The sequence below is a fragment of the Plectropomus leopardus genome, chromosome 14, assembly GCF_026936395.1.
Source record: "Plectropomus leopardus strain MGB_pleo_1.0 chromosome 14, ASM2693639v1, whole genome shotgun sequence".
NCBI classification, from domain to species: domain Eukaryota; kingdom Metazoa; phylum Chordata; class Actinopteri; order Perciformes; family Serranidae; genus Plectropomus; species Plectropomus leopardus.
The window spans coordinates 13,319,858-13,346,755 of NC_142189.1; the positions used below are offsets into that span (position 1 = coordinate 13,319,858).

The 26,898-nt window shown below is 39.7% G+C and overlaps 1 protein-coding gene across 1 annotated transcript in view; it reads right to left on the minus strand.

The window, feature by feature from the left end:
* Positions 1-4,276, minus strand: part of dph6 (diphthamine biosynthesis 6) — a 71,987-nt gene extending 67,711 nt beyond the window's left edge. Inside the window, exons 1-3 of the mRNA XM_042501344.2 lie at positions 4,113-4,276; positions 3,619-3,710; positions 2,303-2,487 (exon numbers count right to left, since the gene is read on the minus strand). Of these exons, the coding sequence (XP_042357278.2) occupies positions 2,303-2,487; positions 3,619-3,710; positions 4,113-4,135 (300 nt within the window). The 5' untranslated portion in view covers positions 4,136-4,276. The remainder of the gene's footprint in view (positions 1-2,302; positions 2,488-3,618; positions 3,711-4,112) is intronic.
* Between the last annotated feature and the right edge of the window lie 22,622 nt (positions 4,277-26,898).

The window sequence follows — 26,898 nt, forward strand, 5'->3', positions numbered from 1 at the left end:
ACACACAAACAAGAGCTTTCTCATGTAGCCGCACGTGTAAAGCCTGCGATTTATACAGAAGACGACAAAGAAAGTCAGGCAGAGGGCGCGAAATGCCCCGAGGCAGGCTGACTGGCCCTTGCCACCCAGGCGGTGTGTGCGGACACGCAGGGGCCCTGGAGCAGCCCTCAGCTCCGGATGAACATGTCTCCACACAGACCTACAGGAAGAACCAAGCAACCCCCCCTCTCTCTCATTTGCACCATGTCAAGCCAAGTCCCATCTCAAAAACAAACTCCTATCCACCATCCCATAAGAACCTCTTAAATTTTGATGCTGCAAGCTAAAATGAGCGGATGTGCAGAGGGGTGTAGAGGGGAGAAAGTGTAACACAGGATCAATCCCACACCCTGTTTGCGCTGACAGCAGGGAGAGCTGTTGAAGTGTGCGTCCAGGTAGCTTCCTCATGGCTGCAGGCGGTCAGGTAGGCAGGCAGTGCCAGCGGTGTGTTAAACACACACGCAGTCGTCTCGAACCTGTCAGTCAGCCACCCCGCACCACATCAGACCACCGAGGTCTCATACATAATTTGGCATCAAATGAATATTTTCTCAACGTCCTGGCAAAAGTGGTATTTGATGAAATATTAATTTGGTGATTAATTTTTGCATCTGATCTTCTGTCAAGTGAGATAAAAAAAAGAATGGGGTTTTTCCTGTGAAGCCGGTTGTTGAAGGGCACCTCTCTCCAACTTCACACATAAAACTTTGATTAACTGATACAACAGGCACACTATTTTCCCGAGTAAGATGAAAAGAAAGCTTACTCCACTTTGAAAGTGAAATCAAGACATACTAAATAAGACAGACTAAAAGCACTAACATAGCTTTTTAATCTACTGAGCGGCTTGGTTGCACTTTACAATAGGTGCTAAGGACTGTTAGTGTACAGCGAGCCAGATGAAACCAGACAAGCAGGGTCTCTTTGAGACAGTGCTGATGGGCTACAAAGTGACTCTGAATCCACAGAGAATGACTTGTAAAACATCTCAACAGTGTGACATATGTCATGAACCTTAGCCGAGATGAGAAGTTTAGTAGTGCTTTGAGAGCTTGTTCACTAAAAAGCAGTCAAGCATATGTCAGTGGTGGCAAGCAGTCAAAAGGATGACTATTGTATAGGCCCAGTGAAGCATCGCAATAGTGAGTTCACATAATTATGGCATATTATAATACTATTCTGTATAAAATACGGGGTGCCTCTTATGTCATGTGTAAAAATGACAATTGGATTGTATTCATTCCAGCTTTGTGGTCAAATACTTTATTAATTGACTCTTTTTTTACGTCTCAGTTTTTCAAAGAAGTCTTGTACAACAATTCAGCTGCCTGCAACCACTAATTATGTTTTTTAAAGTGATCTACACATTTGTGCATATTTAGGTTTGTGTATAAGTATTTAACTGTCTATGTGCACTTTTTGTATTTTGTAAATTGTATAATTTTACTTTTTTTAATGGTACACTGTGTTTATGTGTATGTGCGTATTCAACCTGATTACAATGAATCTGCTCAGTACGCAAAAAAACAAACAAACAAAAAAAAAAACCCCAACAAACAAGCAAACAAATAGCGGCTGAAGAAACTGGAACATTTAGCAAGACAAAAAGACCTAGCTGTTTATGGGAGCCATCAAGTCCAAATTTAGTACCCATTTTCCACCAAAATAAGCATGTACTGTGAAAGGTTTGTTAAACATAGAAAAACTTGTTCAATATACACAAAAGACTCCTTTCTCATTGCCAGTAAACCAGAGCTGTGTACACGGCTCTGCAACATACGAGGGTGCCTTTCTCTGTGTTTTCTGTTTTCTGGTGTGTCATGTTAAGCATCACAGACAGGCCAGAAAACAGTTTCATAACGAGTAGAAAGCAGCATGGAGGTCAGTGAAAATGTTATTGTCTTATTCTTATGTTATTCTTTTTTATATCTCTTACTTATTCAGCCTCTCTCTCTTAAACTAAGCGATGAGTAACTTGAAACATTTGAGTGCTGTTTGGACAGAACTTGAGTTTGACAGGTTCAAGAATGAGGACAGTAGTGGTAGTTATAGGTCTATTGTTGACAGCAGTTGGTACAGGTCTGCGTTGTCCCTTTATTCATATATGGAAGTTTCTATTAGTAATTGGAATGATGTCATAGATAAGGCACAATATGCTGTTAGTGATAAATGCATCACCTCAGGTAGTATCCTCTCCTCAGACCAACTGCTAAGATAATAAAATATTTTATTTCTCACAAATGGTGGTGACAGAGAGGCCTACCTTGACAATGCGCAGCAGCTCGTACAGGTCCTCCACCTCATCTCCCTCTGTCACACTGTAATTTCTGCCAGTGTCGAGGCTAGAGCCCTGGATAGTGCGTCTGTAAAGTGGCAGATCCATGGCTTCAGCATACAGCTGTATGGCTTGGTGGCCCACTGTCTGGTACATGTAGCTGTCCAACTCATCTGTGGTACAGAGGAAAGAATATTTAGGTTCAGTGTCTGGTGATAGGCAAATGATCATAGCAGTAATGAGTTTGTGACGTTGCAATTTTTTGGAAATATTTATTCAGAACAAAACAATATGTTACTGGTACGGCTAAAACTACTGGATTGCAAAGGACTCCAGACCTGTTTAAAAATTAAATACTGAATAGTTACATTAAGATCAATGTTAATCAAAATAAGAGCAAAGAAATGAGATAATAAAATAATTATGTCTATGAAAATAAAAATGAAGCTAATGAATTAGATCAAATAGAAGTCATTATTATGAAAAATGCCATGCACCTTTTTTTGTTTGTTTTTTTTGTAAGCGTCAGTGAAAAATGTAAAAAAACAAAAAAAACAAAAACAAAACAAGCCTATAAAATACAACACTTAAAAAATAAACTCCAATGAACATCAGTCACCATTAAAATTTTAATTATAAATGTTAGGTTTTACTAACATATTCACAGTTCATTATATTCATTGTCTCATTTAATTTAATGTTGTTGTTTTGTATTTTATTTTATGTTATTATTTATCTACATTTGGACCATACTGAATTTCATACAACAGAAACCAAGAGTAGTGTGCACTATAACAAAGTATAACTTGATTTAATTAATTTTTTAAAATATGTAATAACCCAGCTGCTATTCATCTTTTCAGGCAAAGTAACCACGAACATTGTGGGGGTGAGTTAATCAATCGATTGATTGTTGTGTGAAAAAAATCATATTCACCAAGGTGATCAAAAACCCAAGATATTCAATTTACTTCTATATGACTGGTAAAAGCTGCAAATCTTGAGATTAGTAGAGCTAGAACCATCAACTATTTTAGTTATTAGCAATTAAGCAATTGTCGAGATAGCTGTCCTTTAATTTTTCAATCATGACCTATTTAATTAATCACCTGATCCACACAGCTCTAAACCATAACATATAAACTAGCATGCAAACCCTCATGTGGCATTACAGAACATTAAAGTCTGCAGTACTGTGACAGTGTACAGTTAGTTTCTTGGTCGGCTGAAGTGCAGCTGGCTGGCCCACATAGCCCAGCTCGCCCCTGTAGATCACAGACACCCCGGCAGTGCATCTTCCTCACCTGTGTTTGCAGGACGGAGGTTGGCCAGAGCGACGATCCGGTGCCCAGCAGAAACACACTGCATCATGTTGTAGCAGCTGTCTTTGCCCCCACTGGAACACAGCATGAGAAATAGGCACAAAGGTAAAGCTGCGTTTGAGTCATTACCATGCAGAACTATACATTATGATCTTGATGTGTAATGCACCAGCAATAATTTATTCAGAGATGAAGAACCTGTTTGTGGCTGAGTAAACACTTTGTAATGCAGTAAGTTAGCTTCTGTGTGCTATTCTTATATTGGTTTGAAAACACTCCTAACATAAGATTTCTAGAAGTGACATGGTATATCTTGGCTTTGAACGAACTCAGAGGAGAGATGCAACACCTAACATTTCAACGTGACAAGTTATTTAGCGTTTGTGATGTGTTATTTAGCGTCATGTGATTTAGCCAAGTTAGCACAAAACATCAGTGACAGAACTGAGAAAGTTAAAGCAAAGAACCGCAGTTACCTGATCAACGCCACCACTTTCATCTTGTTATTTTTCCCTCAAGAGACTAATGACATAAAAGAAATATTCGCTATAATGGCACACAGTGTGATAACTGTGCTTAGCAACCGGTGCATGTACACAACAACATGTGAGTGCTACACTTCCTGGTTATAAAGGACCCTTCTGAATACCAAGTTGCCCTCTAATATGCCTGATAGAAAATCGGTCCCTAGCGTCTTCTCTCTTCTAACAAGTCAAAATTTAAGTTTTGTTTTTAACAAGCATTGCCACCATTAAGTACAGTGTGGACATGTTCTTTTAAATTAAAAATGCAAATATAATAATGTAAATACAATGTGGAATTTCTAAAAAAAAAAAAAAATAAAGTGAAGTATTTGTGTTTACATTACTATGCTGTAATAAAAGACACAAACAAGTGCCAACAAATCATTTTTAAATCATAAAAAACTCAAATGAGTAATAATAAATAATGTTTAGAATAACAAAATAGTTAAAATGTAACTATAATACTGTAAATATAATTTACTTTAAAAAATAAAACTAATTGTGTTTAATAAATGTGGTTATACTGTGACAGAAGACCAAAACTGATGACAATAATAATTTAAAAACATAGAAACTAAAATAAGTTTAATATATGATAGTCATGATAACAACAATATTAATGATTTAAAAAAGCTTAAAAAATAGATAAATGAGTTAAAATGCATCTCTCCCTTTTCATTCAGTGACAAAACAGCACAGCACTCTCAAACAATGCAGACCCAGTGTTTAATGTTTGCATATGTGCTGCATTTGTATTTTAGTTTTGTATGTTACATTTGAATAAGATGTAAGACATCACACGTTAAAGTAACAATTTCTCATTTTATCCAATGAAACACGTTAAATGTGATAACATTTTTTTAAAAAAATTATATATCTAATTTTTTTCCAGCAGTCATAAACTTATCAAATTAAAAAAAACTGCCAATGCACATTGTAGACTACTATAACATAATCAAAGTGGATATGCACTGTAACTCTACACTGACACTGACACACATCCTTTGCTTTTTGCGTCTCAAGAGACGACCAAAAGTCCATGCACTGGTATTCACACACAGGTTGCGCTTTTCCTCTGAGGGAGCCCTATTTTGCTCAGAGGAAAGCCTTTGATGCTCTTTTTGCTCTCTGTTGTTGTGCCAGAGCAGAATAATTGCACTGCTTTTGTGTGCTTCCCTCACCTTCTTCCCCTAAGCAGGCTAAAGGCAACTGATTTTGTTTGAGCGTACAAAATTGAGAGAGACATCTCTTCATCCCATCACTTTTAACTAGGTTCCCCTTTATTGTTTTTGTTTGGTTTTTGTTTTATTCATCCCTGAATGTGTGGCAAAATCTACTACCTGCAGATGAGCATTATTTGGTTGTGGTAAAGGCGGTACAGAAGAAAATGGACCATTAGACAAAATTCAAATATAGTTGTAAAAATACATGCTTATAAGACAATGTCAGGGATAACACAAAAATGCGTGAGACCCTTTTCCATAATGATTTTCCATTAGTCCTCTCTTATCACAAAAAGATGGAGAAAGCAGTTTAATGCCCAAAGCAGGAGACATACAATCACAATGTGCCACATCCCAACACAAAAGTCCACTCACAGATAAATGTGCCAATAAAAACCATCAAATGACCACTTTTCTAATGGATTAATAAGCTCTTACTTAATTGATTTGACATGTTTAATACATTTTATTCCTCATTTTTTACAAAAAGGTGAGTAAATAAAAGCTGCAGTATTTTAAATTTAGCATATTTTCCTTTTTTCCCCTTGATCCTTTGTTTTAATCTTTCTTAATTTACAGTATTTATTTATTTCAGTTAATTTAAATGGGCCATTATTCTTTTATTTATTTGATGTGGCTACGATAGAAATATAAAAACAATGAAGGTTAATGTATTTTATTGAAATATCTTTCTGGACAGGCAATATTCATCCTCAGTCCCCAGGCAGGTGAAGCAAAATACAAGACATGCACCACCACAACAACTATATAATAAATTTGTAAAATGAATATTTCACAAGTGTTGGACATTTCATTTGACAGCATGAGTGATACAGTTTTCAATGTTTCTTTGACATGTTGGTTTGAGAAATAGCCTTGTGTTGGAGAGAGCAGGACACGTCCCCCTGGGTCCAGCTGTCCCTCAGTTTTGTAAACTCATTAATATATCACCTATGTTTTCCAATTTTGTGGGCAATACTTTATTATACAGCTTCCCTGCCTCTGGTCAATTCCATTAAGGCGCAGGCCCATAGGATATGACTCATGCAAATTTTTGTCACTTATCAGTTTTAATTTATGTAGTTTATTACCCAGACAAATAAAGAGGTGTGTTGTTCGGGTTTTATTTGTGGCAGCATTTTGCTGACGTAAAAGAGCGTTTTATGTCCGTATTGTTGGTGCAATGGGGATAAAAAGTGTTGATGGATAGCCCAACCGAGACACAGCCAATGGACGTGAATATGAGACGCATAAATATGAAAGCAAGCCAGCAGGAATCAAATGACACCCTTGGCCTTTCCTTAAAGGAGCATGTGCATATGACAGGTGATTTACACAGACACACAAACTAATTTTTGTCGCACAAGGACACAAAAACTTTGGGTGTAATGAGAAACTAAGGCCTCAAATCACAAGACGATAAATTGAGTGTCAGAACAGGCCAGCCAAGGTTGCACGCTGAGTGGCCAGAATAAAAACACACATACACACTTTCAGGTCCCTTCAACAACATGACAAAGCAAGTACATGTGCTGCACAGTAACACAGTGCATCATACATACTGTTTTTTGAATAGGAGGAGGGGATTGTGGGTATTTTAAGTGGTATTTTTTCCAAAATGAAAGCTTAAAGTTTAAGTTTCATGATAATAAAATGTAATTTCTTTTTATTGATTGCAAATGCCACAGTAAGAAAGCACAATTTAAAGAAAAAAATATTGTTTAAACAGGTTGCGAATTTTGAGAGCGTTTTGGTATAAATGATGAAATTTCATCAATAAATCTTTAACAACAGTAACATTTGGAGTGCAATAATTGGGTGTGTTTTTGTATTACTTATCAGTACTATGTATTACTCTATTGTAATGCAAAAATATTGTCCTTTGATAACATCTTTTTCATGTCAAGAATGAACATACTATAGAAATGTATGATCAGACTTTTGTTATTCAAAACTTAAAGATATGCTATGCATGATTTACCTAAAAAAAACAATGAATAGACTCATAAGGAAGTATATCCTTCTCAATCATAACTCATAACCAATTAAAAGAGTCTGGCGGTGTATTTTTCTGCAGACTCTGCCCTCTGCCTGCATTTTCTGTTTTCTGGTGTGTTCAGGACATGATAGTTGAGTTCGGGTGTTATAAAATTGTAGCAACTTGGTGCCAGACCACCAAGACCACCAAGAGAAAATGAAAAAAAAAAACACAATATGGTGCTGCAAAACACCAAAATGGAGTAAATCTGGAATTGGTTTTTACTTTCACTTTTGCTGCCAAGCATGTGTAAAAACATTAACCGACAATCCTGCAAAGTATACATTTAAAGGTCTAGTGTCTAGGAATTAATGGCTTTGAATGGGTTTGCAGAAATGAAACTTCTCCCATGTGCAAGTGTGTAGAGGAACTATGGTGGCCAGCGCAAAGGTGCAAATGGCCACTATCTAGAGCCAGAGTTTGGTTTGTCTGGTCTGGGCTACTGTAGAACAACATGGCAGACTCAGGGAGGACCAATTACAAATAAAGATGTAATTAACTCCTTCTAGGTTAAGTAAAATACAATGATTCTTACTGTCAAGTGATGATAAACTTATGAAAACATATTTATGAATATTATATTCCGTTTCTGACAATTACCCCTAAATCCTATACACTGGACCTTTAATGTAACATTTACATATACTCTAGTTTACAATTAATACATGCATTGTCATGTGAAAATTTATTGTGTCAACTAAACAGATCCACTATAGTGGTACCTACAAATTCCTCCGTATGGATTTATCAGTTTTGTTTTTGACAAGTTGTTAATTGTCGAAAAGACATTTACATGCTTACAGGTACAGGTTATGTTCTGTCAGAGATACATAATATTTATGATTTGGGCTAACATGTATGTATGTAACCCCAAACTGGTAGCAAAATTATAAGATTGAATTCTGTGAGACTTTTATTTTCAATGATACAAAGGAATGTGAGCAGCAAACTTTGTCACAGTAATCCTAATTTCCTCGTTAAAGTAAGCATTAGTAATTGATGTCAAACAGAACTTTCTGCTACAACTCAAGCCAATGTACAGTTTCTACTCTGACTTAACACAAAACACAAATTGGATTTGAATTTTACTGTAATTTGGATTTAAGTTTCAGCTAAGCCACAAACATGAAGCAGAGGACACAGAGGATGCCAAATCAAGCTGCCTGGAACATGTGGTTGTCCAGGTCCTAATTTTTTTCCTTTAGACCTTCCAGTGTGAATCACCATCTATCCAAATGTCAGAGGTTTATGTAAGAAATGTTAACTTCCTTCGCTATCGTGTACTGAGCAAAACAAAGAACTCATGCTAATTATAGATGAAGTTCAATGAGGGCTGATGACAGCCAAATGTTATCTTAAGATAGTGATAAATTTGCACTCAAGTGAGCAACGGTTGAAAGCAGTCCTGTGTATTCTTAACTCGACTCCACTCTGGTGTTGCCTCCATCAGGGGCTCATTTTCCAAAGAACTATCAACATAATGATACCTCTTTAGGGCCTAACCACATCCAAATCAGTTAGTAAACAACCCAAACGGGGATCTGTACACATTTTTACAGACAATTAACTGTTATCACGAGGGGCCCAAATGGATTAGTAGGCTCATTAATGTCTGAGGCTAATCGGTCCTTGATTGGAAATGTGAGAGAATGTGAAATAAAGTCGTGGTTTGATCCAAATTGTGTTTGATCATGGCATCGTCCTTAACAACAGCCCCAGTCTGCAAACAGTAATTGAGGGGTTTTTTTTCTTCCTCTAAATCCCCCAATGAAAATCTGGCTTTTACCCTCCTTCCATTTGGCATCAGAGCTACATAAAGCATTAAAATGGATGAAAAATGTTTTGCCTCATAAGCTGCTGTTCTTTTGTGAAAGCCCTGAGATCATTTTGCTGATAACTATTATTTGGTCGTCAAAATAATAAATAACTTTGCTAAGAAAAGTGCCTTTTAGAGCCATTTGAAAGTGGTGCTGATTCAGTATACTTGCATTTATGTCCCATATTGTGATCCAATCTGAACTGATCTGGCATCTATTCAATTAAGTGTGTTACAATATTTTACATCTCTAATATATAATATTATGCATAATGGAGAATAACATATACAGCCTTTAGTATTCACATTCTTTTGTGTGTGTTGTTCTTTTTGTGGCCAACTTGGAGAAAGTCCGATCAAGTTCAAGTTCATACATTGTTTTTATTATTATTAACAAGACTAACGATGCATACACATGGAATCAGGCATACCATCGACGGCAAACCGGATATCCTTTTGGTGGACGAGAGATGGATGGTATGAGGTTAGGTAATGGTAGACGGCACAGCCATTCAAAATTAAAGATTTTTAACTTTTTTTCGCCCTCAACGCCCTTGCTCACTGGTGCTAGAAAAAGAACCAGAGAGCAATACTCACTGGTGCTTTGAGCAAAAGGCTTATATTAGCATGCAAACATGCTCACAGTGACAATGCTACCATGCTAATGTTTATGTTCATCTTCTTAGTTTAACAAATTGCTTTTTAGCAGTTAACACAGAATACAGCTTATTCTGATGGGAATACTGATTATATTTGGTATTGGACTATAAAAAGCTATTACAGTTCATCCTGCTAGGGGCATCGATGTATGTTACAAATTTTTCAACCTGCTGGAGGCACTGGAGGAAAGGTCAAAGGATGCCAAATTCTGTAGGATTCATCCTCTGGGGACCACAAATGTTTGTACATAATTTGAAGGCAATACATCCAATATTTATTATTCCAGCCTGGACCTAAGTGGTGGGCCGACCAATTTTCTATCTGACAGACCAATAGCAAGTATTGCCATCCACCAAAAACTAAGCAATGATAAACCTTGAAAACACTGCTTTTACATGTTTTATTGCTTAAGAGTAATAAATTAGAAGTTTTCTTAAGCAGTTTGTTCCCATTCACATTAAACATTGTAAATCAGATCATGAAGTCTTGTACTGTGCATCATACAATACTGTAAACTGACTGTATTGTTAAACCAGCACCTTTTATCATTTCTTATCTAAAGATAAAATCATATACTGCATACTTTATAGCTGAAGATTTCTCTTTTGCAGAGACAGTATACAATGTGCTGCTTCACACACAAGTAAGTTGCATTAGCTCCTCCTCCCTCCCTGGTGGGCCAACCACTGCTGGGTGAAGGAAAACGCATCACAGTCCGTGTGCAGCTTGTGATTCGTCCTTGCAATGCCATCAAAGACACTCAGTTCGTAATACTGGAATTGCAAGGGCTTTAATCAATGGGCCATGGACTCAATCACTGTTGCGTTACCTCATAGTGACTTCACAGACATTTATTTCAATGAAATTTTTGAAATTATTTCTGAACATGATATTCACAAAGGATTTTTGCATGATTTAGGATTTTGCAGAATGAATAAAAAGATAATCACTCTATGCCCTATCCAACACTGAAGGAAAATAAACTTTCCAACATACAACCCGGCCAGCCATCCTTAAGTACAAATGTAATTTCCTGAATATTTCGCCTTGATTTGAAATTGTCTTGCCCTGCTTAGAGCATCCCAGAATCAAATTATGGCTTCGGTGGTTGAGCCCTGTGAAGCTCCAGCCAAAAGGATGTGGTCCATTACAGTACGCCACCATTCCACTAATTACGAAGCAGCCAAAGCAAACAGCACGCACTGCTATCACCTGACCCTGCTGCCAAACGCTGTTCTATATACAGAATCTTTAGTCTAATGGTTTACAGAGACACTCTCGTCTTTGTAATCCAAACCACTGGACATTTAGCTGAACTGAATTAAATAAAACCACACATATACCTGTCTGTATGGCCAAACCATAATTAAATGCCTTACCACCACATAGCAAACCCAATCCTTAAGATTGATATATTTGTTAAGATGTATATAGAAGAATTTCAGAATTAAATACCCTGGAAGTGATGATATAATAATGTAAATTTGAATGATCAATTCTGGTTTTGCTTATAATAACTGATAAATAAATACTGTAACTGAGCTGACTACATATTACAATGGCCAACACTGGTGAAAATACTTTTTAATCTGTAAATTGCCTGGCGGGATGCTGTAATTAGCTCGTCTGCCCTCTGATATACAATCCTCGGACAGTTTCCCTCTCAGCCGACAAACACAATCCTAATCCAGGAAATAGCCGGCAATCAGAATATTGGAGTTGACATCAGAGGTAGCCACAGAGGCGATTCCCACACACCCCTCCCATAGCTTCAAAGGTCTTCCTGGGCCTGTTATGGGTTTCCCTCGTGATGAAGTGTGACACTCCACAAACACAAAAGCCCCAGCCCTCTCGTGGGTCCGCTTTGCTTTTCTTGGATCACTCCAGTCCGACCAATGCCAAGTCAACTTGGCGGTTGTCAAAACGGGGCCCCATATCTCTGAAGAGTGTGTCTGTGTGGTGCGTGTGTTGCTGTGTGGTAACGTGTTGAGTGTGTGTAGATAGCTTGTCACAGTCACAGGGCCCTGTCTGCGTGTGAGAGCTGTCTGTGTGTGGGTACGTGTGTTTGTTTCCACCTTGAAATGATGTAATGTGCGCCCATAATCAAAGCCACCACCTGGTTGTCTGTGGGAGTTGTTGGTTTTCCAAAAACCTCGATGTATGGTCTCTGGAGACAAATGATTTAGTAATGTTAGGTTTTTTTTTAGCATTTGAAGATTGAAAATCATCACCACATTTGTACCACAAACAAAGTATTATCGCTCTATATTTAACCTTTTCTCTCAGTTATTTCTTGATAATGCCATCCAAAAATATTTAGGTTTTCTTTCTGTCATTTTCAGCATGAATCACATCTTCTATCCTTTCATTTTCTATCCATCTCTCCCTCTTTTTTCCCTGCCCACATGTTTCCTTTCATCTATCCACCTACCCTCCTCGGCGGTCAGTTTTTTCCCCCCGCAGTAAGACGTCACCTGTGCTGAATAACTGGCCACAGCTAAGCCAGACCAGCATACTCACTGCCAGAACACAGCGAGCCGGGGTCTGCCATTTGTCTTGTGGTTTTTGAGTTGGGGATATTTGTCTAACGTGCTGTCCAATGTCAACACTGGCTCTAAATACCCTCGCTGCTGCACGAAGTGGGCTTCCTTAGGGAGGATAAGGATTAATGCTGGGTTAGAGATGAAATAGAGGGAGAGGAGGAGGAGGAGGAGGACAGGGGAGGGATGAGCATTAAGAAAGGGATTGATCAAGGAAGGTACTGTGTATGTTGATGACAAGCAGAGGAGGAGAAGGATGAGAAGAAAGACGCATTCAGCACTGGATTTGTGGAGTTATGTTATTCAATAGGGGATCAATTTGTATGTAAAATGTAAAAAAAAAAAACATACATACATACATACATATATTATATATGCATTGTTAATAATGTTACCCCTGTCATCTGTTATCACCATTGCAGCAGTGTCAGCACAGCTAGTGGTGCTAACATAATCTGCTTTTAAACTGCTTGTTCAAGGCGGAAATAATGTGCCACTATGTTCTCTATGTTAATGGATTAATGGGTTTCGGTTTGTCAATAGTAAAATTAACCAAAACTAACATATCTAAAACAAATGTTTTCCACATTATCAGCTTGCATTTCTCCTGTATTTCTGCACCTCTTAGCCCTAGCCTGTACATAGAGGGTTAACCATTTTAGAGCTGTGACAGGCCCCGTGTGAAAGATAGCCTCCGATCATTCAGAACCATTTCTAAACCTGTGACTAACCATAAATAACAAACAAAATCCAAGGCCTCCCACCAGCATTAACACCGCCACTGCCAGATGAGAAACTGTCTGCAAGATAGGAGATGGCCTCAAGTTTACGGCCTAAAACCTGTTGATCCTGAGCAATTGATTGTCACCCGTAAGAGAGAGAGAGAGAGAGCCCCCGGCCTCCATCAATCCCCCTCCACCATCTCAGCAAGAACGAGATGAATTCTAGCTGCGATTCTGCCATGAGAAGCACATCAGTGGCCTCTGCCTTTTCTTTTATGAGGAGAATTCCATACACTGAGCCCAATATTCCTGGTTACTGGAGTCTGGTGATTAAAGTGTATAAAAAAGGGGGCAGCACCACTAAAAGGCGGTGATTTAGTGAGCTGTCACCCCAGTTCAGGCAGGGCAACAAGTTCAAGTCCCCGCAGGAGGGTTGTAATGAAAATGAAACAAGGAACGAGATGGTGTTAGGGAGAAGAGGTTGGAGGGTCGAGGGGTTGTGCAGGGGGTAGGAGGTGTGAGTAGGATGGGGTTATCTGGAGGGTGGTGATGATAATGAAAGTAATGCATGGATTCATATTTTTGGCTGTACGCACGTGCATGTTTGTGGATGTAGGATTCTGTAGATGTTAATACTAATCCTAACCACCATTATCTAAAGTATTCCAAAAGTTTTAAGATTAGTTTCCTACCTCGTGGTCAGCTACTGACATCCATACATTTCACTTTGGAGTGAAAACCAACAATCTCCGTGAACATTGCCTGTTTTGAAGACTTCCCCAGATGCTGTGGCTTTCAACATCAGCTGCCAAACAGCAATGCTTTGAATAAAAAATGATCCAAATCCCATGTTTCCTTTCAAAACATCCATGTTTGCTTATTGTTTTGTCTTCTGGGTTTGATTTTCTAGAAACATAGTTCATGAATCCAGGAAAACTTTCAAGATGGTCTCTTGCTGACACTGTTTAAATATAACAATGGTAATTTAACAGTTTCACTTTCATAGAAAAAAACCCTCAAGTCTACAGTATGTTATCATTCTAAATATGAAATGTGGCTTGTCAACACTTTTTAAATATGTCCAACAAAGAAAGTCCAAAAATGACAATAGCTTCTTTGCATATGATGCCATGAATCAGGCAAAGACTACTTACACAGTGCACAAATGCCTATCATTTGCTCTGTTTACAATTGTTCCAACTGATTAAAGTGGGGGAAAAAGGGTCACGTTGAGTCCCAAAAATAGTAGTACATGAATGGGAGAATAAAAAAAACCCTGAAAAAAACTCACTGAGAAACAGTGACACATAAAAGATTTTAAAAAACACATTAAAACATGCATGTTAAACATGCCTCAAGTAGGATGCAGTAACAATGTGATGAGACAATTCTCAGTGAAATCTGGCACAACTCAGAATTTTTACGTCGCTTAACCCGATCTCTGGAAACAGTTGACCTAGTAGGTAGAAAATAGTAGCTAAAGTTAGCTTACATAAGTAGTTACAGTACAGTACAGTACAGTACAGATATAGTAATGTTAGCCAGACTGCGGTACATCCACGTACAAAGTTGTAATATATAAGCTGTAATTGTTGTAATATATAAGCATTTTCTCACCCAACCAAAACCAAGATGGCAGTCATTTCAGTCGTGGATCCAACTGCATACAAAAGAGTTAAAGTCCACCAAACCATGATTATAAAGCATTGAAACTGCTAGTAAGGCATTCTTTTACATTCCAGATTCAGGCTAGCTGTTTCCCCGTTTCTAGTCTTCATGCTTTGCCACCTGAGTGGCTGCTGGCTCCAGCTGGCTTAGGCTACATAGTTACTGTACAGATGCAGTAGTGAATAGAACAAAGAAAGCAAATATGTGTATTCCACAATTTCTCCCTGGGGATCAATAAAGTATTGGTGATTCTAATTCTAACTGGTTAACTTTTGTTCAAAGTCATCTGAGCCTTAACACGTGTGAAGAACTACAGTGTGAGGTATTAGTGTGAACGAGTTAACAGACATCCCATGTCCTAGACTGAAAAGGAGGGATTACTGGGTCCCTGCCCCTCCACTAACCTCGTCCTGACCTTGTAAAAACCCTGACCCCATCATTTCCACCCTTACAGGATTCATCTGCTGGCTGGACTGCCTGCCTCTCATCTGTGGGAGTGGGGTTTGATGCCTTCAAGTACCAGCCAGCTATAAAAGACACATCCTGATGGGCCTTCCTCTGTTGTGTTTAATAGCTGTCTCCCGCCTGCACACCTCCCCCATCCTGACCTCCGCCACCACACCCACCCTCAGCCTTTGCGCTGGCCCTTGGCTAACCCCTCATATTCAAGGTTCAGGGTCAGGGCAGCAGACTCCCAGCCAATTGGGCGGTTGCCCAGAGGAGCTGATGCAGTTGTGAGCAGCAGGAGAGACGTAAGAGACCCAGGGACCCCTCTGATGTTCCCAAGAGGTTCCAGAGAGGGTGAGACTGCGCTGTGTTTACAACAACTTTAATTTAGGAAGGGAAAGCGCTTGCACAGAGCATGACGAAAGAGCGGCACAGTGTATAAATAAGTGTCACGTAAAAAGAAGAATGTGATTCTTTTATTGCAGTCAAACAGCTGAATGAAGGCAGATAAAAGAATGACATGCACATTAATGCTGTCTTTGATGTAGATCAGGGACCCTAATTGTCTTTCCTTTTTTTCCAAGTGTGCACCATAGGAAAAAAATGAGTAGATGGGGATTAAACTGTTTGCCTGGTCATTTGATTACTACAAAAGAAAGTGGCGATTGTTGTTAGTTGCCAAGGTGACAACACACGTCAGCAGGGCCGTAAAGTGTATTATACTCACTAGTTTGAGAATGCCATTTTGGCCTATTATTTTTCTTATTTAACAGAAAAATACAACCGTACACGAATCCAAGTTTCTCTTTTTCACAAGCAAAGAATAACATTAGCTTAACTGCCTTGTAACTCATTAAAAACACACTTCATTGAAACTCAACAGAAACAAAATAAAACTCACCAAATCATGTTAGTTAGTCTTGTTATTCATTGAGTTAGTTGATCCACAGTTGACAACAATGACCAGAGTAATTCAGAGTTTGATGTTAAAAATAAATAAATAAATGCTGGTTCAACATGCTGTTTATCCCCCATCTCTCTTACAATATGCCTTTCAGTGGCTCTCACTCAGTCTTTGGAGGCAGCTACAGTACATTAGGTTTCAAATATAAAGCAATTAATGTCAACAAAAAACAGTGAAATAATAGAAGCAGTGATAATTTAAAAGTAACAAATTGTTTTTGTGAAAACTTAATGTCACTTCTTAACTGCTTGTTTGGTTGTTACTGCAAAACCTCACATCACTGAGTTTGTGACTTGGTGCAAGTTGGTTTGCTTAATAATAATAATAATAAATAATAATACATTTCCTTTGTAGGTGCCTTTCAAAACACTCAAGGTCATCTTACAAAGCAGAGTTAAAAAAAACAACAACAGATCAATTAAATTGAGAAGACAGATTTACAGTGTATAAAATCATACGTACAAAGTTTAGTGTGACTGCATCAAGCTGAAAAGGGGATCAGACTAAATATGCAAACAACAAACAAAGTTTATACGGAAGTTAGCCCACTACAACGAATGCAATTGCAATGAAAACGTAAAAATGGTTGTTGCACTGCTGCTACTTTGATTTGAGTGGGGATGTCCGTTCTACTCACATTTTATTTCTATGGTGTGCACACACCATTAATGTAACAAAGCTGAAGACCAGTATAAGACACAGAAGTGACTTTTTTTAAGATTACTGACCAACTGGGGGGAGAATAATCGACAGAGAAAAATAAAGACAAAAAATAAGATGAGAGAAAGAAGAGAAAACATAAAGAAGAAAAAAATGGAGCAAGTTGTTGACATTATGGAGTGTTTTACAGAAAGCATTTAATCATGGGAGCATTTCTTTTTTGGAATTGAGTGTTAACCTCACTCAGGACTTTGGACGCTCTATTGCTGCTCATTTCTACTTAGGGAAGTCTCTTCCGGCCTTGAGAACACTGATTCAAGAGCCTGGTATCTGCGGTTTCCTGCTGCAGGACAAAGAGAACACCAGCAGCTCTGCACACAGACTCTGATAGCATTTTTAGATTACTTGCGTGTGAATCTTTGACATTATCAATTTACGCCTGCACTTCTTTTGTTTCCTGCGGATATATGAAATACCATTCAGTTGTTGTTCTGTCTTCTGGCCCACTTATTTCCTAACCAACTATGATTGCACACAATGGATGTAACTCTGTCAAGGAATGCATTTCACAGTAAAGACAACAAAGATACAAACAATAACACCCATAAAGCCTACTTCCTGAATCTGTTTCTTTGGAATAACAAATGTTGCCTGCTTATGGCTCTCTGATGGCTTCATTTTTCACATGGCATAACTTGCTAATTTTTACTGCTCAATGTCCTCCACTCAGCCCGTGTCACTAAGTCATAAGCATGCTGCTCCTGGCTGATATATGGGTCTGCACGATGATGTCAGCGAAAAACACTTTCAATAATTGCTATGATTAATATTCTCAACCTTCCAACACCTTCCCTTCTCCATCCAGCCACATATCTCCAGCGAGGTTCATCTATCAGTCTGCTCTCAAACTGTTTAAGTCCTCAGAGTGATGCATGGCACGCTGCCAACCCTGTGTACCAAAACAAACTATTTACATTTATTCAAATTATGAGTCGATGAGCCTCCAGAGCATAAAATTACCACGAGTTAAAGAGGTAGAAAGAGGGAGAGGACCAAAGTATTTACTGTTTAATTGTTTCAACTTCATTGTGCAACAAAGAGGATATTTTCAGTGTGTCAGCTGAAATGACAGCCTGGTCTCACTGAAACACCTGAAAAGACCATAACCTCTTAACAGTATGTGGTGATGGCATGAGATATCTTAGAAGAGTTTGTTAGCATCACAGAAACAATGCCAATGATCCTTTGTCACGGCGGACACACAAACTCAATGGACAACTTTATACAATATACAGAGCCAGAAAGTCCATGTAAAGGGAGGAGGTCGAGGTCATGAAATCCATCCTCATACAACAGGATGCATGATATCTAACACATTTTTACTTCGCCAGTGTAACATACTAAAAGTTTTAGGCAAGTAAAGTTACTATGGCTGGGTTTAGGAAAAGAAACATAGTTGGACATCCTTAGGGTTTAGGCAAGTAAAGTTATGTATGCTAGGTTTATGAAAAAGAAACATGGTGGTAATAGCTTAACTTCACTTGGTTTTACATGTTTTACATGGGACACAAACACCGGCCTGCTGGGGGAAAGTCCTGTGTTGTTTGACCCACCCATCAGCCCAACCTGCCTCCTTACACAGACGTGCAGTTTTTATACTCCCTATTTTTCTCCCATTAGAGAATTGTTCACATTATTGTTAATTAACATGTTGGATAACTTCATTAGGTTTAGGCATGGGGAATAAGATTGGTTAGGGTCAGAGTACGAATGCCAGCGTAAGCCAATCAGAGGCAGAGTAAGGCAGAGCAGGGCAGGTCATGCTTTCACTATCCTGGGAAAAAACCTACAGTCAGGTCAAACAAACACAGAACTTTTAACCAGGAGACTCCTGTTCCTGTTCTGTGTGAAAGCAAAAGAAAGCATCGAGTCATTTTAACTTTACCAACTTCGGTATTTTATGTAAGTAGACATAGTTATGACACATTACGACGTGATTACGTCCCATACGTACAGATTTTTTACCGATGACACAATCCTTCTCTAAACCTAGAGTCTTACAACATTAGCCATGTGTTTTAAACTGTGACTGTTTGTAACTGACCTTCCATTAGTCTTGTTTATGTGGTACATAATTTTAACAAATTATGTGCCACCACTACATAATTCGATGTTAAGAGATCACAGTCATTTCTTTTCTGTGAAATCACACTATTATATGATGACATCGAAAACTTAGTGTTTTTTATTTGTGTGTCGTTTCCAAACAGTTTTTACTATAAATTATTAAGTTGATACATATGAATTATTGTGCATGTGTTTCTCCATGATTACTCTGTCACTCTATGTCCATGATGTCCTACAGCTGGCTGCGCTGGCTGGAATGTGCTTGGAGCTCTCACAGGACGGGTTTCCTCTTGGCTTGCACAGTAATTGTTTAGGAGGAAAAAGGTGAAACAGATATGTATAAACAGCGGAGGTCTTCCAGAACGTCGAGAGAGGCCTAGAGGGCCTGGGACAGTAGCTGACCTGTCATATTCACCGTTCACACTGAGGAGCCAGGTCTGCCATATACTGTCTAGTGGCGTCAGAAAAAATAAACTCTCACTTCCTCTATGTTGATGGACAAATTCATGCTCCAGTGGGAAACATTTCTCGTACACTCGTCAGCCTGCCCAGAGTACATACGTAATACAACAGATAATACAATAGAGTAAAAGGTAAGTTATTGCAATTTATGCTTCACTAAATAAACTGTAACTAATCCAAATTAATGCTTTAAGTAATAGACAGTAAACAAAATCCTTTGTACTGTCTGGGTCCAAACAACAGTTATAAGAGGACCAGGAAGAAGTGTTAAAAATCAAACCAGTTCACAGCCATCTTACTTTTAACCAAGGTGTCGTAATGTATGTTGTTGATAATATCCAATGTATACATACAATATCGTATTGAAAAAAAAAGTGGTAGAATCACAGAAGACCCTCTAAAAGAAACAATTACTGTTGTATAGCTTTCATATATTTCTGTCTCATACATCTTAATTTAGTTGGAGAGGTACAAAGTTCATGTCTGAATCTGTCTTTACTCTACATCTTCATGTGCTCATAGCAATGTGACCAATATATTTATACTTTACAGCCGAATTAGAATTTCTCTTATATTTGGGCTCTTGAGATACTGAATTCTTAGTCACTTTTACCGGTTTTGTCTCTTACATCTGTCTTTCTTTCTTGCCCTGCACTGCTTCACGCAGCACTTCATTGTCTTTGTGCATCCCAAAAGTGCTGGCCATAAAAAAGAAAAATGGTCATTGCTGGGAATATGCCTGCTCCCTGTATGAATGAGATCTTTAGACAGTGATGTTCAGTGTAACAAATTGATAGGAGTCAATTAAGCATCTATTATTAACCTCCTATGGTTCACTGTCAATTATCTGTCCCATTAACTCTGTAATACTGTACGCAGTATGTGTTTAACACTGAGGGGATCCAGCATGGCTCATATCTAATCTGCACTTGTGAAAAAAAAAGCCAGAAATGATGACTTTTAATGTCAGTTCAATTTAATTAGATTTAATGAAATGGTTAAGGTCATTTATACCTCCGTTCCTCAGCTCTTAGATGATTTATAGTAATAATAAGGTACGCTTACATAGATTAGTCATAAATTCCCCATACTTGTTCTACAGTCTTAAAGTCAAGGCACAAAGGTGTTTTCTCTGCAATGATTACCATATTAAAGATAATATTACTGTCCACTTCAGAGATGGGGAATTACTTAGATCTACTTAAAGGCATGGGAAAATTTGGAGATAATCTTTTCCTCCTCAGAAAATAACACATGCTGAAAAACACCACAGAAAAGCTAATCACCATCACATGGGAATAATGCATATTTATCACATGTGCAAAAATGCCCCACTATTTCTTCCATGTGTTACATGAAGCTAATTCCTGCTGTGTCCCTCTTGATGTTCATCAGCAAACCACTGTGCTTGTAACAGGAAATCATTCTGCTGCTGCACTGACTGGGTCCTATTTATACAAACTCCCCCAAAACACTTAAGACAGGATATTTGATTGTGAGAAGTCTTTTCCATGTTGTTTTCCCAGAGCTGGCCGTCACCCTGGGTTAAGCCCTAAACACACGAAACGCACAACTCACAGCACTGCTTACATGGTAAAAAAAGAAAATATTAAAGACCTGTTAGTCATTAGAGACTTGGGGAACTGTGTTCCACAGCTCTGATTTAGTCAGACTTTGTTTGATGCCATTGTTTTTGTCTACAATGTACTAAGCCAGTCATGTGTTATACCTCCTATGTTGAGACACATCAAGCAAATGAGCTCAGGAAACAGATGACATTGTAAACTATTTGCAGCAGTTAGAATACAGCACCAAACACAATGACATTCAGTGAGCTTATTATGCGAAAATGCAATTCTTCTGAGAGTCGAGGAGGAAACTGTTCTAACCGCAAAAATCCCAAATACCAGCTGGGTGAGTTGCTGACATGAAAAGCAGGGCTGCCAAGCCAGACATGCTGTCATCTGACCCCAATGAATGGACTGTCACTGCATACACTTGTGTCTGGAGTCCGTATCTGGACATCCTCTCGGTGTGAATGGACCAGCGATGTCCCTATGGCAGAATCCCTGCCAGCCATTTTTGCTAATGGCTCTTCCCTGAAAGATTTACGATCCAGAGACACGGGACAATTAGAGAAAGGGAAACACAAAAGCCTGGCACTCTCCGGAGAGAGATTTACGGTTTACATAGGTGCTATTTTTGAAATTGAAAGTCTGATTAGAAAATGCTGATGGTCTGATCCAGGAGAGGACTCAGCTCAGATGTCACTAACTGGTGCTCTTATTACATCCTCTCTATGGTTACATGGTCCTGTGCTGCCTTCACTGTCGTGTTTCTGCCATTAACATAGGCAGATGCAATAAATGAGTCACAGTAAGATATATGGCATGATGGCAGAGATTGCTCAGTATTAAGTGTCTTTGATCACTACCCTCGTCACCATTGTCACCACCACAACTACACTCAGGAAGTGAAACAGGAAACACTTGTTATCATGTTCCAAGACTCCAGGAACCTGGAGTCTTGGAACACACAGAGAGAAGATAAGACTGATCGGGAGACAAAGTCGCTGAGGCAAAGGAAAAAAAAGACAGTGGAGAATATTAAAGGAGACAGAGAGGGACAAAAAAAGAGAAAGTGGGTTGAGGAAGTCTTCTATAAGACAAATTGCTGAAAATAATTGTCCTGATAATTGCAGATGAGTGCCCACTGGCTGTATGTCATACAGCCAGTACCACAATGATATTTTGAAGATGTTCAGGTCAGCTTGTCCAGTGTAATCTCATCCCTACTCATCATACTGTGAGGCCTGAACAGAAGGACCCTTTTGCGTTGTTGTTTGTTTGACTGAGCCAAAACTACTCGGTTAGGGTTAGGAAAAAAATGTGGTTGAGTGAAGTCACAACTGATTAATGAGTCACGTGAGTACGACTTTCTTGACAAAATAATGCTAGCTGACTTTTAGTTTCACAAAGGATACAAACACCGGTCTCCTGGGTCAAAATCCTGTGCTATTTGGACCCATCCACCTCGCCTTCCCCCTAAAGCAGACTTTCTTGCTCTTTATATTATGTCCATTGCTCTGACTGTCTAATAATGACACAGTTTACATTGTAGTTGGCTGAAAGCCTGCTGCGTCTTATACGCTAAAGGGCACATTGTGCATTGCTATTTTATATCGAGGGCCACTGCCCAAGTGGTGTTTTGAGCACCCTTAGAGTGAGACAAGGCTGGCATATCTGAAAACTTTCTATGGTTAAACTCATTCTAGGGTTGAATGGATGCAAGACAAATTTCACTGTATGCTAGCATTTTAGGAGATAACATCATGGTTGTATTTGAAAACTGACTCTAATAGCCTCTGATTTTCAACTAGTTTTTAGGTCTGGGGTAAATATTTTTGCCTCTATAAGCCCAACACTTACATCTGATTTGCCACATGAGGAGTCGAGACCGTCAGAATCACTGTTACTCTTTGAAATTATTCCTTAAAACTTATTCGTACAAATAATTCTTTTGAAAGTTAGCTTGCTTGTGCTGGATTTTATATACGCCATCAACCACAATCAAGGATAGTACAGATTCACGTAATGACACTAAATCTACATTAAGCCCGTAAATCTTCTGTCTTCCTCTCTGTGCACAACATATTGCTCAGTGATTGTGTTCTCTGATTGTCCGTGTTTAATGGCAGCCTCCATCTGCCAGCCCTGTGTGTCTGCAGGCTAGCGGCCCGCGGCGCCCCACATTAGGGCCTGTTGGCACGGGCCCCAGGCGCATTCCGCTTCTGGAAGTGTGATTATTGAGGCCTGATTACAATGTCTGCGACCACGATAACAAACCAACCCTCACTGAGTGCTTGGCAATCTCATTGCAAAACAAAACGGCTGGAGAATTAATGACGCTTCAAACTCGGACAGGTTTTTTACTGCTGATAATCTGGATCCAGGGTAATTTGCGGCAATTGGTGGCATATGGTTTGGTTTTACACTCGGTGTCCAGCAACAGATATGAAATCTGTTGGACTGGAAGTGATATTGCATCACATAAGCAGATCCATTCAAGTTTATTTAGAGTAGCTGGATAAACAAAAAAGGCCAATAAGAAAAGTGATTTGGAAAAGAAGCAAAATGAAAAGAATCAAAAAAAAAAAAGAAAAAAGAGGGGCTTACAAAATCAAACAGTCATCAAAACAGCAGTTCAGCTGTCTGGTTTTGAGGTTTTGGAGTTTTCCATAGGATGTCCATGGGGTGGCTAAAGCATGTCGCTGTGGAGAGGAACCAGAGAACAAAGAGCATGCTGCTTAGTGTTTGACACACACCTGAAAGCCCCCATGTTCTCTCTCTGTCGAAGTGCCTGTGGTGGTCTCCAACTGCTGCTTGTTTTTGAGGGGTACTCATTGCCTCATCCCTGCCTCCAGGCAAAACTCCATCCCTATCCCTACCTCCTCTCATTTTCTCTTTTTCTATTCTCCTTCTCCCCTCACTCATCAGCTCCCTCTTTTGCTCAATCTACTCTCACTTTCTCTCTTCTTCTCTCAGTTCCTCCATCTTTCCGTCCCCTCAGGGCAGCAGGTTCAGGTAGAAGTCTATTGCAGCGATCAGAGCTGATAACCTGTATTCTGGACAGGCGTGCCACATGGGGCCACACCTTGCCCGAGGATAGGTCCATCCATGCTGGGGGCAACAGAGGCACAGGGGCCAGGGGGCTAAAGCCGGGGGCTAGGTCTAGAGTCGGTGCTCGGAGCTTGAACTGCAGCAGAAAGCAGGGGGGAAATGGGGATGGATGCTGGGACAGCAGCTGCATGAGCCTGAAGGCCAGGGCAGGCGAAAGGGGGCGCAGAGAGGGTTGAGAGGCAGAAGCATGGAGCCAGGAGGAGAGAGAAGGGTCAGGGTTAGTGACGGGGTCTGCACGGTCCAGCTGAGGCTCTACTGATCCATGGTGGAGTGGAGCTGACAGGTGAGAGAACAGCACCACCCCTAATGATGGCAGCCAAGGAAGGGGTTGGGGGAGATGTTGGTGCAGGTTGGCGTCCGCTCTTGCACTGTGAGGCGAGTTTGATGGGGCAGTGGAGGGGTAAGGGGAAGAAGGGAGAGGTGGACACAGAGCTGTGGAGAGTGATGGACTCAACTGTTATAGCCTGCTGCGTGAAAAGCTTTTGTTTATACTGATGTTTCAAATCAAAGATCAATTGGAGGCCTGAGCCTTGCTGTGTCTGTAGTGCAGCTGTTGTGCTGTAGCGGATCCACAATATAATAGGCCATCAATGTAGCTTGACAAAAATGCTTTTGATAGGCAAAATTTGTATTTGAAGTACAAAAGTTGGAAGTAATTCACATCCTCCCACTTTTCACAATTTGCACATTAATAATGCAGTTTTTATCCAAAGGGATACTAGGATACTAAGTCAATTTTCAATCAGCTTTGTATTAAAACAATTTGTGTAGTATGTGTAAATGAACTGTGGTGAACTTCCCTCCATCTAAGACGTCATCTGGCATAGTTTTGCTGGCTCTCAAGGCTGTTGTTCAAACTACCGGCTGTACTTGCACATTTCTGTATTGCCCGCCACCCATGCAGCCACAGCAGACACAAAGAGTACAGATTCAGATAAGAGACAGAATCGCTCCTCTCTCTGTCTCTCAAACTCGGGCAGGAATCTGATCAAACTGTTAAACTAGGCAGTGGTGATTGAATATAAATCAAGATTACTGTACTGCACAGCCTATTTCTTGCCTTATATGGTTTTGGAAACGTATTTTCGTGCAATTTTAGTTTAGTGTGAGCAAAAAGTGGGCGCCATACTGTTTCCCAAACAATGAAAAAAATGACATTTAAAAATGACATCAAATGGTTAAACTAAGCAATGCTGATCAAATATAATCCAATGTGCTGCTATTGTGTTTTCAGGAACATTTTTTAGCTTACTATTTAAGTGTAATATGAGATTGTTTCGTGTCAGCCATTGGTCTGGTGCCTAGCAGAGCATTCTGGGAGTTGTAGGTTCTCTCCCTCTTGAACAAAAGTCTCCTTTTTCTCTGTTTTCTTTTTGTCAGGCAGCACCAATTTCAAAAGTATTTTCATCTTTCTACTGCGCAGATGGCCTAGTTTTATTAAAAAACATCTTTTCAGCAGTGAAATACTTCTTTAAGTGGCTCCACAGGGTGTGACAACAGGCCATGTGTTCCGCCTGGACTTTCTGTCACTTTACTAAGAGACCACAAGCTGGAGTAGTTGGTCAGACAAGCTATGGCTGGGTCCTGTGTGTAATCATATTTGTGCACTTGTGCATGCCTTTCCATGCATTTATGTGTTTGTTGCAGAGGCAGGGCTGTGTGGCAACGCTCCATCTGCCTGGCTGCTTGGATTGCCCTGTCTGTGCTGCCCCAATTCCATCTCCTTCCATGGGTTTAGAGGGTGGCAAGAGTGGGGGTCAATTTGGAGGAAGGAATAGCAGCGGTGGGGAGTGTACACAAAAAGTCACCCTGAATCTGCCAGCTGATTAATCAAGGGTGATTTGGCGGCAAGCGCAGCCTACCCGCTCCTTCCTGGCTAGTCCGTGTGTATTTATTTAGAGTAACCCATGGCCAGTCACGCCTGACCTCAAACCATCAGGAGCAGCCACAGTTGCGCCCAAGCATAAACAAAAAATGCGTAATGAAGGTAAGAGGACAGAGGACGGGGTGGTGTGGGGCGGGGATGGAGGCGAGGGGGAGAGAGGGAGAGTGGGAGGAGGGCAGGCGCTCTTTCTTTTCTCAGAGATAGAGATCTTAGGCTTCACAGCAGAGCACTTGGGTCCAGACATTGAGCTGAAATAGCTGCCTGTGTCCTGGTGTTTACTTCTTAGCTGACATGGGAAGGGAAATCATTGACCTCTGTCGGAGCAGCTAGGGTCCATCCATCTTCCAGGGCGAAGATATTTTTTTGTTGGGTATCAAATAGCTGGCGTTGAGGGGAAAACCTTCCTACTTGCATAAAGAGTTAATTGGGACCCCGGGCTACAACTGAATAGAGATTATTTATGATTTTATGATAGGAGAAATATGGCGGGACTGCAGTTTGTTGAGACAAAAACACATGAACTACAGTTGGCAGCCAATTTCAGTTGAAGTAAAGCAATAACTTTTTATTCCATTCTAGTTTTTTTCATGTGTTCTCTTGTGCTCTAGTTCATTTTGGGGTTAAAAGCATCAAGCCTGATCAATTTCATCATCTTGGCTGTGATGTAAGTAGCACGGCGAGCAGGAGAACAGAAACAAACAAACTCCAAAGATGGAGCCTCTATAGAGAGTTATTGATTGAACATGAAGGTTAGCCAGAAGTCTGAGAAGGTTGGCTCTCAGCGGTCCCATGTGGCATCGAGAGGCCCAACTCTCTCTGTCTTTAAAACACAGGAAAGAACAAACAC